Raw genomic sequence first — 18,472 nt, forward strand, 5'->3', positions numbered from 1 at the left:
CTCCCCAGGATACTTTCCATCACATCGTAACGCTGTTCTGGATGATCATAGCACTTGTTTCTTCTCATTTCACCTCCTGACCCCTCTTGGGGCCCCCAGTTTCCATGAGGCAGGTACCCAGTGCCCTCCAGGGGTTGCCACCCCACTCAGAACCTCTTCCCCTCCAAGGCTCTGCGTGCCAATCATTTCCTTCTCCCCTTTCATCACAGCTTCCTCAGTGCAGCTGATCCTTAGACAAGTACAAGTGCCTCACCTAATTCAGGAATTGCGTAAACTCCAGAGTCGATGTGTAAAGGATCATTGAATGTAAACTTAAATAATTTCAGCATGTGTTGTCTTGACAAAAATCCATAAGTTTCATCTGGATAAAAAAATCCAATTCTCATTTGGCTTCCTGTGCATGAATATCACGGCTTTAAGAACACCAGCCACAGCTCTCTGGATGTGCAGACGTCAAACCCCACCTTGCCATCTTCACGAAGATCTGTTGTAACCATTTCAAGGAGAAAGAGGGCCCTTTTTTTCGATTAAGCAAAAGAAATTATCTTTTAAAACTCCAGCTCAACACTGATTAGGACAAAAAGTAATGCAATGGAAACAAATGACATTATAAAAAAATTGGAAAGCAGGTAATGAAAAAGGAAGTAAATGGTCAAGTTCAAGTTTACTCTTAGAGGTTGATGGCAGGCCGGCTCTTTGCTATGAGAAGGGCTGTCAGTCATGATGGTCCTAACCCATGGTAAACGAACTTGAAAAGCACTGTTTTCTCTCAAAAAGGAATGGTGGAAGCAATAGATGATGCCTTTTTCTTTTCCTGTTGGATTGGGAGCCCTTATCCTCAAGTCAAATCATGTAACTCGGAGAACAGTTGATTTTCTGCCTGACTGGTTGATGCTTCTGCAGTTCACTGGCAGTTTCTCTCTTCCAGGTTCTATATAGAGAGCATCTCATACCTAAAGGACAATGCCACCATAGAGCTCTTCTTCCTGAACGCCAAGTCCTGTATCTACAAGGTAAGAGCTTCTTCTTCCTCTTCCAGAGTTTTCCGTTGAAATCTGAAAGTCTCCTTTGAAGCTGGGAATCCCACCTTGCTGCCCCTAATGCGATTTTATTGATTAGTAGAAGTAATTTATAAATTAATGACTCTAAATACATGAGAACTCCGTGGAGCTAAAGCTATCGGATGTTCCTAACGTGACTACTTCCAATCCCATCACTGTGTTTTAGCTCCTTGGAGGTGTTCCTTAGCTTGATTTTAGGGGTCCCCTGAACTTGGCAACTGTGGCCAAAAGAGGGAAACCCAGACCAATGTGACAAATGCACTAGGTCTCACAATTATAAATGAACATCTTATAACCAAATGCATGTATATTTGATCATTTTGGGATGTTCTAGAAGTATCTCTCAAAAGGATGCTATTGGCACTTTGGGTGAGACAATGTTTTATTTTTTTATTGAATTTTATTTACATTTATTTACATTTTACAATTTTATTTAAATTTTTATTATAAAAAATTTTTATTTACAATGTGTTAATTTTTGCTGTACAGCAAAGTGATTCAGTTTTATATATATATATATATATATATATATATACACATTCTTTTTCATATTCTTTTCCATGATGGTGTATCACAGGATATTGAATATTGTTCCCTGTGCTCTACAGCAGGACCTTGTTGTTTATCCATCCTATAGATACTCGTTTGCATCTGCTCATCCCAAGCTCTTACTCCACCCCTCCCCCACCCCCCTCCCCCTTGGCAACCACAAGTCTGTTCTCTATGGGGTGGGACAGTTTTTTTACTGTGACAAAAGTTACCATGGTCTCCATTGGTAAGTGTACAGTTCAGTGGCATTAAGTACGTTTACCTTGTTTTACAGCCATTGTCACATCCATGCACAGAACTCTGCATCATACAGAACTGAAACTCTGTACCCCTTACACAGTAACTCCCCACCGCCAGCCCCTGGCAACCTCCGCTCTATTTTCTGTCTTTATGAACTTGACTACTCCGGGTACCTCATGTGAGTGGAATCACGCAGTATTTGTCCAGTTGTGACTGGCTTATTTGACTTAGCATAATGTCCTCAGGGTTCATCCATGTTGTAGCCGGTGTCAGAATTTCCTTCCTTTTTATGGCTAATATTCCATTGTATGCAGTTACCACGTTTTGTTTATTCATCCACCAGTCAATGGACACTTGCGTAGCTTCCACCTTTTGGCTGTAGTGAATGATGCTGCTGTGAACGTGGGTTTATAAATATCTGTTCAAGTCCCTGCTTTCAGTTGTTTTGGGTGAATACCCAAAAGTGGAATTGCTGGATCATATGGTAATTCTATTTTTCATTTTTTGAGGAGCTGCCATACTGCTTTCCATAACGACTGCACCATTTTATATTCCCACCAACAGTGTGTAAAGATTCCATTCTGCACATCCTTACCCACACTTGTTATTTTCTGGGTTTTTTGTTGTTTTTTTAATAACAGCCAGGGCTTCCCTGATGGCACAGTGGTTGAGAGTCCGCCTGCCGATGCAAGGGACGCGGGTTCGTGCCCCGGTCCGGGAAGATCCCACATGCTGCGGAGTGGCTGGGCCCGTGAGCCATGGCCGCTGAGCCTGCGCGTCCAGAGCCTGTGCTCCGCAACGGGAGAGGCCACAGCAGTGAGAGGCCCGCATACCGCAAAAAAAAAAAATTTTTTTAATAACAGCCGGCCTAGGAATTCCCTGGCAGTCCAGTGGTTAGGACTCTGCGCTTTCACTGCTGAGGGCACTGGTTCAATCCCTGGTCGGGGAATTATGATCCTGCAAGTTGCACAGTGCAGCCAAAAAATAGATAAATAAATAATAGCCATCCTGGTGGTATTAGGTGGTATCTCACTATGGTTTTGGTTTGCTTTTCCCTGACGATTAGTGACGTTGAGCATCTTCTCGTACGCTCTCTGGCCATTTGTACATCTTCTTCACGGACATGTCTATTCAAGGGACAATTCTTAATTGAGTCCCTTGCATCCAGTTCCCCCATATGCTTGTAGTGTTTCCTTTCATTGGATAACCCAAAACGCCCACAGAATCCAGCACACACCCCATCCCGGGGGAGAGGGGCTTGCAGAATACCGCTCCCCACCCTGGGGTGAGAGCCATCACTAGGAGAACGTATTTAAAGTAAACACCCACTCTGCACCAGTCCTCCAACACGCCCCCTCTGTCTCAGGAGTGCAGCCTTAGGTCAGCTCATTAATGACCAGGGAGAAGGACGGCCGATACTTAACGCCCATGGCACCGTGGTCGGCTTGATGCTGAGTGCTTTCTGTCAGTTGTGTGGCTGCATCTTTGCACCATCTCTGAGATGAATACTATTCTTTATCTTAGTTTCCCTGTGAAAAAGATGAGGCGCAGGGTGGTTATAAGATTCACCCAGGGTTACATGTCTACTGAATGGCAGAGTCAGTCAGGGCTGAAGTTGGCAGCCTGATTCCAGATCACAGACCTCACCTGCTGGGCTGCACTGTGCCCTGGAGGGCAGACACTCCTTAGAGAACTTCAAAGCCAAGTACACCTGTTGTAACATGGTCAATGGCTGTATTCAGAGGAGATCCCGCTGCTTGTATTTTCCTGTTTAACTAAACCTAGTTTGGAGAGATTGCAACAACTGACTACGCATTAAAGCACACACACAGGTGCAGCGGTCTGTCGGCCATCACTTTTCCTTCTGGAAGCTCTTCAGCACATCACTGCACAGAATAGTTCCACTGAATGCAAATGTTCAAAGTCATGGAGGTCGTGGTAGTGATCCAATTCAGTTCTGTGAAAGAACCTCGCTTGGTGACAGCTGCTGAACCAAGATTTAACCTGGGCTCAAGCCCAGAGCACTCGGACTACAGTATTTGGGGGTTTTGCTGAATGGAAGAACAAGGACGCTGCATGTAGTTCCAGGGACTTGCAAATTTCTTCCTCTCTCTAAACGCTCATTTTCTCATTATAAAGTGGAAATAATAATACCAGTCTTACGTACCTCATAGGTGGCAAGCATCTCTGATGGTGTTTGTTTAATCCATGTGAAAGCACTTTGGAAGAATTCAGGAATAAAAAGTGAGGACGGTCCACCAGGGGGCAGACTTGGGCAGTAGATGCCTGGGAAGTCGCTGACTGGGATGAAATCGCCCTTAACCCCAGCAAGTAAAAAGTTGCCCCAAACTGTGCTTATACAAACCCTTGGGTTAAGGGAGCAGACATGGTTTCTCTCGGAGTTGTTCAGTTCAGTCTAGTCGCAGATGCTGAGCTGAAGGTGAAGATTTCAGTGCTTCTGAGCTTAATGATCACAGAGGACTCTGGGATTAATGGGAAATTTTAAAAAAGAAATCCCCAGAACTAAAGAGGTGATGCATTCGGAGCCAGCCACATTTAGGGTCCAGGTGCCCACAGCCATCAGCCTGCCTGCTGACCTGGGTGGTGTGTGCCCTTCTGGAACCCCAGCTGTCTCTTCTCAGCATCTGTTCTGGAGCTTAGTGACTCGCGTCAGTGAGCCCGAGATGGCTCTCCTGAAGGTTACGTAGGGGACAGAATCGCGTCACAAGGCCACCCGTCTCCTTCCCGTCATCAAAAATAATATTTTCATCTGCATAAGTTGACACTTAGAGTCTATAAAAAATTTTTCACTTGTCTTACATTTTTTGAGGCTCATGAGTGGGATGGAATCATCAGCTTTACTGAGGGAGGAAACCGATGCTGGAGAGATTTAGTAACTTAGTGAAAGACAAGGAACCAGAAGTGGTGGAACAGGCTTGGCACAGCTGTAAATATGTAAAGATGGCGGAAGGCCCTGGAGCAGAATGATTGTGATTAGGGGTTTAGACTCCGAGGCTCACAGACTTGGGTTCCCTTCCTACCTCTGCCTCTTAGCAGCTGCAATCGATGTGGACACCTTCTGTGACGTCTCCAAGCTTAATTTTCTTCTTTGGTTGAACAAGGATATTAAAAGACCCAACCCACGACCTTCTTGGGGAGATTAAGCGAGATAGACGTGAAGGTGGTTAGCACCCCACCAGGCACGATATTAGCTCCCGCTGAGATAGAATTGCTCACTTGGAATCAGATCTGAGTTCATCTTGGCTGCGATTTTCTGTGTGCTGCCCACACTGCCCTCTGGCACTTTGGAGGCCTTGATGGACCTGAGAGTGGTGCCAGACACGTAACTGTAGGTGATGCTGATACCAGCTGACCCAGCGCCCTCCCTGTGTCTTGGGGAGCGATTCCTACAGCGTACTAGAATCTAAGTTGTTCAGATACCATAAGCTATTTATTCCTGCTTCCTCCAAGTCCTTATTTCATTCGCTTTTTTAATGTGTTCACATTTATTTTTATCTAAGTAATATATGCCGTGGTTCAGAAGCCACATGGCTCTAGGAGTCTGTGTATGAAAAAGAGCACCCCTCCCGCCCCACCCCGCAACTCCTGCCACTTCCAGCAATTTTAGCTGTTTCTTCTGGTATTTGCCTGTCTCTGTTTCTAAATAATGGACACAGGGTGTTATTCCTTGGTTTATCCATTTTTGATGTACTGAATTCCTCGTAAGGTAGGTGAGGATTGAGGTCTCCTATGCAACCACCCACACTTTCCTTTTCCCATTTTCCCAGTATGGTGATAGCACAGTTCTGGGCAAAAGCCATACCCATCAGCATTACATTATTATGACTAATAATAAGTAGCATCCTAAGGTTGTGATTCCTTTTTTAGACAACCAGTTATTTTACCTAATGGTAATAATAATTGCCTTGCTGTTACTTGTTTTAGTTTCTATGTACCCATCATTTTTTTCCCCAAAAGCTACAGATTCCCAAATGTCTACCGACGTTAATTTGCACATGCATCAGATAATTCATCCGTTCCTCTCTTTAGCTGGGGTTTTGTTGCTGCTGCCTTTGCTGTTTTTCCAGACACCTCCCTTTTAGAGTCCTCTGTCCTTCTGTTCCTGTCTGGACATGGCCTCATTCATAGCCCTCAGCCCAAGATGCCCCTTTCCTGTCCCGTCTTCCCTTCACCCCAGCTCTGGACTGGCTGCTCTGCTTCCTGGATCCCGAGTCTGCCTGTGTTTTGTTTTACAACATTGTTTCACTGGAGGACATCCTGCAGTAATCCAGAGAAAGCGTATATGAGAAGTAAAATGTTTGGGTCCTTGCATACCTGAAAAAGCCTTAGCTCTACTTTTATATCTGGTTAATGGTTTGACTGGATGTGGAAATACAGAATGACTTCTCTCGGAATATCAAAGGTGTTGCCTCAGATTCTTTGAGAGTTGCTCTGGTGAAGTCTGTAGTCCATACGCTGTATGTGGACTCCCCCCACCTCCATGACCACCCACAGGACCTCTTAGGATTTCTTCTTTATTCCTCTTCATCTGAAGTTGCAGGATGGTGCGCCCTAAAGTAGGTCTTTTTTTTTTTTTTTTTTTTTTTTTTTTGCGGTACGCGGGCCTCTCACTGCTGTGGCCTCTCCCGTTGCGGAGCACAGGCTCCGGACGCGCAGGCTCAGCGGCCATGGCTCACGGGCCCAGCCGCTCCGCGGCATGTGGGATCTTCCCAGACCGGGGCACGAACCCGCGTCCCCTGCATCGGCAGGCGGACTCGCAACCACTGCGCCACCAGGGAAGCCCCTAAAGTAGGTCTTTGTGAGCCCACTATGTTGTGTATTCAACGGGCACTTTTAGTCTGGACATCCGTATTCTTCAGTTCTGGGAGGTTTTTGGTATTGTTTCTTTAGTGATGTCTCTCTGTTTCCTCTGTGCTCTCCTTCTGGAGCTCCTGTTAATCTGATGCCGGGCACAGCCACCTGCTTTGATACCTGGTTTCTCCTATTTTCCATCTTTGTCATTTTGTTCTACTTTCTAGATTTCCTCAATATTATCTTTAATCTCCTCTCTTGATTTTTTAACCTTTGCCATCATGTTTTGAATTTCCCAGACTTCCTTCATATTATCTGATTTTTCTTTATATACATGTCATCCTATTATTGTCTTTGATCCTAATATCCTCTTATCACTCCAATAATATTAATTATCATGCATGTTCTGTTTTCTTTGTGTTTCTTTCCAGTTCTTTTTTTTTTCTGTTTATTTATTTTGGTCTCTGTCTTTCACGTAGGAGGCTTTCCATCCATATTAAAGAGGGAGGCACTCAAAAGCTCCAAGTGCCCAGGTGGGGATGGTCCTCTGTGGCTGTCCCTGTGGAGTGTCCCAGTGGCAAGCTGTTTCTTTCAGTGGGAACCCTAAGTATCAGGGCTTGGTGTCTTTTCTCGTGGCTCTTCATTGTCTCCAGAGGATGTAATGTCTTACTTCCCTCCTGGGATGTCTCCTCCCGCTTCAGGGTCTTGGGGACGGAGTGACCTCCATTGGGGTGTAGGCCCCCTTTTGAATCCCTGAGCTCTCGGTCTACTTCATCCTAGCTTCCTATGCATCATCTTCTCCAGAGAGCAGACCTCTGATCTCTTCAACAGCACAAAAGCGAGGAAAGGTGTTTTGCTTTGTTCATTTGTTTTGTCATTTTCCCCAAACCACGAATGCCAGCCCTCACTTTCCACTCTTCACCAGGAGACAGAAAGCAGAGCTGCAGTGGATTTCTCTCTCACTTGTCCTTGCTTTACAATCCCCCTATTTTCTACCAAAAGAGCAGGAAATTACAGTCATAATCTGTGCAAGATGCAGAAAGTTAGAATCTGGTCAGGAACGAGCAGGGCTCTACTCGTCTCCTTTCACTGGAGCAGGAGGACGTGTCAAAAGGGGTCATCGGGGCTTCCCTGGTGGCGCAGTGGTTGAGAGTCCGCCTGCCAATGCAGGGAACACGGGTTCGTGCCCCGGTCCGGGAGGATCCCGCATGCCGCGGAGCGGCTGGGCCCGTGAGCCATGGCCGCTGGGCCTGTGTGTCCGGAGCCTGTGCTCCACAATGGGAGAGGCCACAGCAGTGAGAGGTCCGCGTACCGCAAAATAAATAAATAAATAAGGGGGTCATCGACACCCCACGTGGCCACTTCCTTCACCAGCATTTCTGTTGTGTTTCGACTCATTCAGGGGACGGGGGGTGATGGAAAGGAAACTTATGACCAAGGGATGGATGAAACTCACTGAGAAATGTGTGTCTAGTTCCGAGGAAAACTCCCATGGGAAGTGAGCCTAGGATGATGTGTGCTTCCTGGAAAGTGACACAGGAAAGCAGAGCTCTCCTGCCAAGTTTTCCATCTGGTCGTCTCTCTCTTGGGATGTGGCTTCCTCTGTCAACTGGAAAAGGCCCATCAGTCAGCCCCGTGGGGGGCAGTGGACTTGCTACACTAGAGGGAGTGCTGGGGTGGATGTGGACTGTAATCTCAGCACTTTCACCACCTTCAGGATTGAATCCTGCCTGCTCGGAGTTCTCCACTGGCAAAGTGAGCTTGCTGTCAAAACTAGTCACCACAGTAATTTTCAAAAGCTCTGCAGACAACAAGTGCTAGGTCATAAAATGTCAAAATGTTTTTTCTAATTTTTAAAAAGAAGGATTCCCTTAGATGATAGATCTTAAAGTTAAAAGAGAAATATAGAATTCTGAAATCCAGCTTCCTATCATCTTCAGAGGCATACCTTCCGAGAGGTAAGAAAAGAGGCTCCTGGGACTTCCCTGGTGGTGCAGTGGTTAAGAATCTGCTTGCCAATGCAGCGGACACGGGTTCGAGTCCTGGTCCAGGAAGATCCCACATGCCATGGAGCAGCTGAGCCCGTGCGCCACAACTACTGAACCTGCGCTCTAGATCCCACGAGCCACAACTACTGAGCCCACGAGCCACAACCACTGAACCTGCGCTCTAGATCCCACGAGCCACAACTACTGAACCTGCGCTCTAGATCCCACGAGCCACAACTACTGAGCCCACGTGCCACAACTACTGAGCCCACGAGCCACAACTACTGAGCCCACGTGCCACAACTACTGAGCCTGCGCTCTAGAGCCCACGAGCCACAACTACTGAGCCCACGTGCCACAACTACTGAAGCCCAAGCGCCTAGAGCCCGTGCTCTGCAAAGAGAAGCCACCGCAATGAGAAGCCCACGCACCGCAACGAAGAGTAGCACCACAACTAGAGAAAGCCCGCACACAGCAACGAAGACCCGACGCAGCCATAAATGAATGAATGAATGAATGACAGGAAAGAGGCCCCCACGCTGAAGGACTTTCCACTGCTATTCAGTTCCTCAGAGGAGCAATTTGATCTTTAGATTATTTAAGTTGGGTGAAGTGAGGGACTGGTCAAAATAACTAGCTGCCCTGTTATGAATCTCATGTTTGAACGGAAGGGGTTGACCGACCATCCACTCTTTATATACATGCATCACATTTAAATGCTTGATCTCAAAACTTATCTTGTCCAAAATGATAACCAAAGAAACAGGGCCCGTGGTCACCATCTGAAGATGCACAGAAATATGTCTCCTGGGTTGGAGGAGAAGTTGGCACCAGCATTTTTCTGAGTGAATTTTGATGATCACCTTCCACTGACCTCTCACAAAACAAGGCACATAGTCAATGCTCAGTAAATTGTTTTTAATGGCTTCGTTTCCAATCCCAGGGAGAAAGGATTTGCATGTTTCCTAGGAAATTACCAAGTTTGGAGCCTACATGTACCCACTGAGAGCAGATCATGTCAGAAAAACAAACAGACTTAAAATTCCTCCTTTCTGTGCACTGGAGGGTCTTGTCCAGCCTTCTGTGCCTAGATGTCCCCATTGAACTAAGAGCGTCACATATGGTTGAAGTTCAAACAGTCACCCCTGGGCCAAGTTTGCTACTTTGGTCTAAATACCATCACTGTTGCTGAAATTAAAACAAGCAATCTTTATCCAAGATCTTCCAAGAGATTTGCTAATGAGCAGAGGATATCTCATCTGAAGACGAGAGAAACAAAAGCCCAGAATCAAGTCCCACAGGACAAAGGAAGCAACATAAACATTTGTCTCAGACTCACAGAATCCTGGTCCTTATCTCTTAGATGGAGGATTGCCAGCTTGGTGTGTGTGCTCACGTGACCGAGAGAGGAAGGGCAGGAGGACAGAGAGGGACCTCCATCTTCAACTCTCTGGAAATAAACATACACAGACCCATCATCTGGGCTGTGCCCGTGACCTCTACAGGAGAGATTCCTCAGGATCGTGAAAGGGACTGTATGCAGTGGACAGCGGGAGAAATACCCGGGCCACCGAGTGAGAGAGTGCCCCAGACAAACATGTGCCCCAGAGAAACATGAAGGGACTTGACTGATGAAAAACTGGCAGAGGGCTCAGAGAGGAATCGTGCAAGATCACATCAGTCTCATCCCGCTTGTCAGCCCCTGATGGCCTGGGGGCGCCTTCCCGTAGCCACTGTAGGTTGTGCAGTGAGACAGGGCATCACGTGGGCTCAACGAGGCTGAATGCGGGTGTCAGGACCCACTGGGATGATATACGTGGTGACCGATACACACACACATGGAGACACACACACAATGCTGCCCACCTCCTTAAAAAATAAGTTTTACTAAAGAGTCCAACAACCATTATGGAGAACAGTATGGAGGTTCCTTAAAAAACTAAAAATAGAACTACCGTATGATCCAGCAATCCCAATCCTGGGCATATATCCAGAGAAAACTCTTTTTCAAAAAGATACATGGACTTCCCTGGTGGCACAGTGGTTAGGAATCCGCCTGCCAGTGCAGGGGACGCGGGTTCGAGCCCTGGTCTGGGAAGATCCCACATGCCGCGGAGCAACTAAGCCTGTGAGCCACAACTACTGAGCCTGCGCTCTAGAGCCCCCGAGCCACAACTACTACAGCCTGTGCACCTAGAGCCCGTGCTCTGCAACAAGAGAAGGCACCTCAGTGAGAAGCCTGTGCACTGCAATGAAGAGTAGCCCCTGCTCGCTGCAACTAGAGAGAGCCCGCATGCAGCAGCGAAGACCCAACACAGCCAAAAAAAAAAAAAAAGATACATGCACCCCTATGTTCATTGCAGCACTATTTACAATAGCCAAGACATGGAAGCAACCTAAATGTCCATCAACAGATAAATGGATAAAGAAGATGTGGTACATGTATACAATGGAATATTACTCAGCCATAAAAAAGAATGAAATAATGCCGTGTGCAGCAACATGGATGGACCTAGAGATTATCATACTAAGTGAAGTAAGTCAGACAAAGATGAATACCATATGATATCACTTATCTGTGGAATCTAAGATAATGATACAAATGAACTTATTTACAAAACAAATAAAGTCACATACGTAGAAAAGAAACTTATGGTTACTGGGGGGGAAAAAGGGGGAGAGATAAATTGGGAGATTGGGATTGACATATACACACCACTATATATAAAATAGATAAGCAACAAGGACAGGGAACTCTATTCAATACTCTGTAATGACCTATATGGGAAAAGACTCTAAAAAACAGTGGATATATGTATATGTATAACTGTTCTGTACAGCAGAAGTTAACACAACATTGTAAATCAACTATAGTCCAATAAAAAGTTTTTTAAAAAATAAAAATGTAAAAGAAAATAAAAAAGATTCCAATAAATGCTAAAAAATGCTGAAGAACAGACAAAATTGTGGAGTTCAGATGATTCAGAAATGCCAGTAAGTGAACATAAATAATGCAGACCCGATATTTGTAGCGAGTCTCAGAGCTTCCAAATCACCTCTACATTTCCGCCTCACCAGACTCAGTACAATAATTGGAAAAGAAATTGTTCTTCCCATTCTACTGACGAGGAAAATGAAACTCAAAGAGGTCCAGGGATGTATTTATTCAATGCCCCGGAGTAGAAATAGTCTTAAAGAGGATGGCAAGAAACCATCCTCTTCAGGCGTTTTGTGGGTACAAGGAAAGGTGGTTACAGTGGGTGAGGGTTTACCAGGAAAACCGTCGGGCAGCCCTGCAGGTCGTTCTGCTTGGACTTGGCAAAGGTCATTCCCATTGAAATCTTTTCAACCTACCATGTGGTTGCTCATCATCTTTTCTGTTATAAAGCTCTCGTGCATCTTCCATGAAAGCTGGAATTTCTCTCATTCCTGACCAAGGAGGAAGGCTTTTCATTAAGATTCTCAGTGGAGTCTGAAGGTCACCAGCAGGGCCCTCGGAGCGAGGGGGTTGTGACGAGTTCCTCCAGCTCTCAGGACTGTGGAGACCGTCCTTATGCCTGTCACTGGGGATTCTCATGGGGCTGTCTCTTTGGAACACTCAGAGGACCCTCAGAATGGAAATCTTTTTGAGCGTATTGTTTACCGTGCGGCTGCTGATATATCACCTCAGGCCTCCTCCTTCAGCAGCTTGTAGAACAAGGCAGAGTGCCATCCTCCCCAGCCCTGTCTGAACACACACACACACACACACACACACACACACACACACACCCTGCAGAGGGTCACGTTTTGTCTGTCCATACCACGTGGCAAAAGATCAGAGAAAGCGGCACACGTGATTCAGTAGTAAGTAAAACAGATGTCCAAAGGACACGTGAACTCCGTGACATCACTGTCCCTTCCGTCAGCATCCCCCTGTTACCAGTGGGTCTCAGGAGAAAATGACGCCATGCCCGCCAGAGCACCCTAGATCCCCAAGGCAGACTCCAGCTCAGCAGACAACCCTGCCGACACCCCGCCTCAAATGGCTCTCAGAGCACTGGGGGCACAGAGGAGTGTCCCCCGCCAGCCTGTGGGTGACGCCGATGGGAAACACCCATACAGCTTCCCTGAAGGGCCTTCTGCTCCCCACCTTTCTGCATTTCATCCTCGGTCGGGGGAAAACCCAGTGCCCCAGGGAAGTATGGGCTTTTTGCACGCACTGTTTGTGATCTTGCTCAGTTTATTTGCTCTGCTTGAGCAGAAACACTTGAAGATAGCCACCTCTGCATTTGAGAGAAGCCAGATGAGAAAAAGGTGGAGTGATCTTTGGAATGTTATTTGGCAGGCGGAACCCTGGGAACACCTGTCCACTCCTGCCCGCGGGGACTCAGCTCTCAGGGTCTGAGGTGCAACGGGAGGTGTGTGGTGTGGGCAGGAAGTCGAGAGCCCTGTTCCATCGCAGGGGATAAAATCACCTGGGAGGACGAGGTATAAACGGGGGAAGGTGTTGTAAACAGGAGACGTCAGGGAATCAGGCAGAGGCTGCGAGGTAGGAAAGCATGTTCTTCACCCTTAGGGAGCATCTCTTCCCCCACCCCCAACCCCGTTCCTAGACTGGGTCTTATAAACACCATTTAGACTCTGTACTGATTCCTCTGAGGACAGATGAGGCCATGATTCTTGATCTCAATAAATACTAAATGGAAACGGTGAAAAGGAATACTGCAGCTCTTTCCCATCAGATTTTGCAAGAGTGGGGACGTCTGGGCCACCTCATTCTTCAATCCTTTTCCCTCTTACCGGTCACGTTCTGGCTCTCATTGTTTTTAATATCTTCACTGGGAGATGGTCAAGGTCAGAGAAGGTGGAAACTCACCCCAGTTAGAGGCACTAGTTCCCATTTACCCTGAGGACACATACGGATGGTGAGAGAGAACTCGTATAAATCAGGTTCGATGTTTAAATGGGCATCTTTGGTAGCTTGATTCTGAATAATGGTACATTACAGTTAACGCTGCCATGCGATTAGCGTCTGACAGTCTCTCCTGGAACTGCAGAATGGACTGTGTAAAATCAAATCAAATAGAAAATGCCCACCCTCCGCCTTCCCCACTCCTGCCCCCTGTCCCAAAGGTATAGTCGTTTCCCTTTAGCAGATGAGTCAAGTAACGAACTAAAAGCAATGTTTGCACTTAACAGGGTTGTCCCCGATGGTTGGCTTTGAGTTGGCCTCTCCTGGGATGTTAAGTATTAGCCACCATTGACCGTTGCCTGCAACCTCGGCGTAAATGTTTGACGGAGTACGCTGACAAGTACACACCAGCGACTTCAGGAAGTCGACTGGTGGGAAAGGAAAGGCACACAGTGCGAGTAGAAATGATCCACTGTGGAAACCCTGTACGGTGTTTCTGTTAAATCATTTGTCCACTGTTAAATGATTTACATTCTGATGGGACCTGGTAATCCCAGGACTGCAATTCCAAGCATTCCAACACACTCCAGCACTGACAGTCTGTATCAATTACAGTGTCCGTAAATCTCCTTCACCTGGTTAAGCATAAAGAATTATTGTCCCCAATCCTTCCATGTCTCTCGTGAGTTCTTTTAGCCCACGCTCCAAGGTGGTTCGGTAGCAAACATTACTATCCATATTTGAAATTCCTAAGCTCGAAAGAGCCTGCAGGATATCCTTCCCTCGAAATACACAGGCTTGCTTTAATGCATTGTTTTGAATTACAGGGGCCACTTCTGGATCACACAAAAATAATTAGAAAATCTGTGAATCAGAGTTTGGTTTATACTTCGAAAAAAAAGTAACCCTTGTTTTAGCTAACTTTGATGCTACATGTGGTCCTGAGACCATGTTGGCTGAGTCTGTGACCTGATTGATTTGGGGGAGAGCACGCCCTCCAGAAGGTCAGATGCTGGACAAGAAGTTGGGGGTGCTTTCCAGCCCATCACAGCCACTAAAGCCTTGTGACTTTGGGGGAGTCCCTTGATGGTTTTTGGCTTCTGTTCTCAATGAAAGCGGGTGGCTGGGCTAGCTGAGGTCTAAGTCGGTGCTAGCTCTAACTTTTTGTGCTCCAGTCACTCACTGTAGAATCTAGTGGTATTAAGGAGAGAAAAGAAAGGTAGGGATTTCTACTTGTACTTGATAACCGAAGTGCAACATCAGCTAATTTCGTTATTATTCTTGCGTGCTGGTGGACTCCAGGTTTTCCTTTGTCTTTAAGATCTGAACTGTATATCAAATACAGTATTGTGCACTTAAAATCTTGTTAGGAGGGTAGATCTCACATTAAGTGTTCTTACCTCCCCCCCCGAGAAAAACACACAGAGGGACACAAGGAAACTTTTGGAGGTGATGGATGTTTATTACCTTGAACATGGTGATAGTATCACAGGTGTTTGCATATGTCTGAACTAACACATTATATATATTAAGTGTGCAATTTCTTTCTGTATCTATTATACCTCAATCAAGCTGTTAGATAAAAGGAGATATGGACTATGTACATTTTGAAATATTTATACATAGGATTTTTTAAAAACCTGAGAGGCTTATGTCCTTTTAAGACCATGTCCATAGATCACGATTAAATATTCGGGGGAAGAACTAGAGAACAGAGTATTTTTAAACTTGGATTCTCTAACATTGCGGACCAGTAGAACTTTCTACAGTGAGCGAAGTGCCCTGCACGTGCTCTGACATCATGGTAGCCAACAGCTACCTTGAAGTATTGAGTACATGAAAGAGATGTGGCTAGTGCAACTGGGGAATTATATTTTTCATTTTATTTAATTTTAAAAGAGTCACAATCCTACTGTAACCTTTTCTTCAATAAAGCCTTATTCCTGGTTCTGAAGTAGAGTTTAGAAAGAAAAATGCATGTGGTTATTAAGTAACCTTACTCTGCTGATTAATCAGGTTGACAGATTTGTAAAAAGCCGGGGACTGGCCCATCCCTTGATTTCTCATGAAGACAAAGGTGAAGCCCTGGAGGCAACTGTGTAGACCCAGGATCACTGGATTCATTCTAAGAGCTGTAAAAAGCATGTCAGGGAGCATTCGGGTCCAAGTAATTCAGAGAAGATATTCTATGAGTGCTTGAGATTTTAGGGAACACCTTAGAAAAGAAATACCCATCCTCTTTGGGGAGAGATCATAAAGAAATCACCATTAAAGGACCAAACTTATCTTCCTCGGTTTTCCTTTCAGGAGCTGATTGATGTTGACAGTGAAGTGGTGTTTGAATTAGCCTCGTATATTTTACAGGTAAGTTGTCTCCCCCTCGTCTTTGTATGCCAGGGCCATACACAGAAGAAAGAGGAATAAGACTTATCATGCATGGCAGTTGCTATATCCACTAGCTCTTTGACTTCTTAATTATTTTTAGCCACAAGCAGGAAAGAGCTACTGGGGAACCTACACCATGGCAGCAAATAGAGTCTTCTCTATTCTGTTCTTCTCCAAAATTTTAAGATTGTATTTCTCTGCAAATGAAAATTGTGTGTATAACCTGAGATTGGGGGAAACTGGACCATCCAGTGACCCCCTTTTCTTCAGGTCACTGGAGAAAGCCAAGTAAAAAGCAGGAATTAATTGCCAGGAGAATCACTGTCATGAAAGACAAGGAAAAGATCCTTAGCTTATGTGAAAAAGAGGCATACTGAATATTAGAAACACTGGCAAGATGAACTAAAATGATGTCATTAATTTATTCCTTCAGCAAGATTTAGTGAGCCGCTACTGTGTTCCAGGCGTTATGTTAATGCATTACAGATTCCACGGTCCCTGCCTCCAAAAGCCCACAATACAAGATAAAACAACAAATAACACAAGACATGGACACATAGACAGTGCTATCCAGACAGACATCCAGGTTCAGAATCTTTAAACTGGAAAAAGTTAGATCAGGGCTTAGAAATGGAAACTTTCCCTTTGTCATTATGAGTCACTTTCTTTGTATATAACTTTCTAAAGTTTAGTTGTCTCATATTCAAGTGGTAAATACACGTGTCCTTCCTTAATTATATTACTATAGCTGATAGGACGAAATAGCAGTCAGTCGGACTGATTCAGTAAAGGACTTCATTACAATGTATTTTAAAATCTGTAACATGGGATCAGAATGTGTCACTGATGTTGAATTTTCTTCTTCTACAGGAGGCAAAGGGAGACTTTTCTAGGTGAGTTTACAAGAATTTTTGGCTTAAAAATGTAGTCTGTTGCATCTCTATTAAAAGAAACTATTCTGTCTTTTCTTCGTAGGAGGGCAGTTTATTAATATTATATCTTAATGTTGAAATCCAATTCCCAACTTGTCAATGGAAATAGATACATCAGGCAGAGAAAGCATAGTAATAGGAGGATATTCTGTACCAAACGAAAGTTACTAAAAGGCTGAGATTAGAACCCACTGTCACACATGGCCATTGTATTGAGGTGTGTCAGGTTGCCCAGATGTCTTCATGGAGCCTTGAATTATCACTTTGGTATGAACTTGACTAGAGATAACCCCATGGACGCAAACATCTTTTTTTTCCTCTGTTTTAGTTCCAACCCTGAAGGTACAAAATCCTAGCCCGCAGGAAGATGTCTTTCATGAAAGTGTTACAATATAAATATCCCACTTCTACTGTCTTTCCTTTTCCAGATGTTATGTTAGGGAGAGAACATAGACAGACTTAACCACGGGGAAAAATGTGCCCTGCTTTAATAACCCTGTAGACCCACAGACTTCAGTCTCATTCATTTCATTAAGCGTGGCCCGTTGACCAGTAGGGCTGAATGGCCAGTCTCTCCTGGTCATTACTGGAGACAGAGTGGGGGTTGTAACCATCCACCAACAGGACTGTCTGCTCAAAGACAGACATCATTCCTGGGATTCTGTTTTATTGAACTCCCCTGAGGGAAGTCCAGTATAGCTCGTTCTTTAGAATCAAGGTCTAGAGATATGAAGACTCAACCACATGTACAAGAACTGCATCAGGGCATGGGATCCTGGCCCATCATTAGGAAATTAGCAAAATTGGTATGAAAAAGAAATGCAGGTTATACCTCTGCTCTGTGAAGGAACTTGGGTGTTTTCTCCTGCTTTGGGGGATCTGATCTGTAAATACAGCCTAAACTACTTCACCTGGTGGTCTACCTCTACTTGTCCAGCTTTCTCAACTTCATGCTAACTGGTTTTTCAGGTCTTAGCTGCCTTCTCTCTGCTCCCCATGCATTTCTAAGGCTTTCTAGCAAAGGCAGAGGTATATTTTCTCACTCAGATGTCTCAGCAAAACCAAAACAATTCTTCGACAATCTAAACCAAGGGTCAGCAAACACTTTCTGTGAAGAACTAGACAGTAACTACTTGGGGTTTGCAGGCCACCCAGTCTCTGTTGCAACTACTCACCCCTCCCTTTCTAAGTGCAAAAGCAGCCAGAGACAGTAGGTAAGCAAATGAGTATGTCGGTGTTCCAATAAAACTTTATTTATAAATTCAGAAATTCAGAAATATACATTTTCATGTACCACAAAATATTCTTCTTCTTTTGATTTTTTTTCCCCAACTGTTTAAGACTTTTTTCTTAAGATTTTTTTTTCCCCAACCATTCTTAGCTCACAGGCCACATAAAGACAAGCAGGGTTGGCCAGTGGGTTGTAGTGGGCTGACCTCTGATCCTAAAATATAGTCCCTTCAGCTCAGTTTGATTATTTGTAGAAGGAGACCTCCAGGCCCTTTTTATTTAGGTTTCCCAAGTTCTTGCTATGAAACAGAGGTAGTCCTTTTTTTGGGGGGGGCGATGAAGGTTTATTTATAGCCTTAGCAGGAGACCTTGTAGGTGGCC

At 45.1% G+C, this 18,472-nt stretch overlaps 1 protein-coding gene across 5 annotated transcripts in view; it reads left to right on the top strand.

The window, feature by feature from the left end:
- Window positions 1–18,472, top strand: part of FRMD4A (FERM domain containing 4A) — a gene marked incomplete at both ends in the record, with an annotated part of 620,566 nt that overhangs the window by 496,931 nt on the left and 105,163 nt on the right. For all 5 annotated transcript variants that reach the window (XM_079698803.1, XM_079698802.1, XM_079698805.1 and 2 more), the window contains 3 exons: window positions 929–1,013; window positions 15,852–15,908; window positions 16,800–16,822. In XM_079698803.1, coding sequence (XP_079554929.1) covers window positions 929–1,013; window positions 15,852–15,908; window positions 16,800–16,822 — 165 coding nt within the window. The remainder of the gene's footprint in view (window positions 1–928; window positions 1,014–15,851; window positions 15,909–16,799; window positions 16,823–18,472) is intronic.

The sequence above is a fragment of the Hyperoodon ampullatus genome (genome assembly GCF_949752795.1).
Source record: "Hyperoodon ampullatus genome assembly, chromosome: 3".
Classification (NCBI taxonomy): Eukaryota; Metazoa; Chordata; class Mammalia; order Artiodactyla; family Ziphiidae; genus Hyperoodon; species Hyperoodon ampullatus.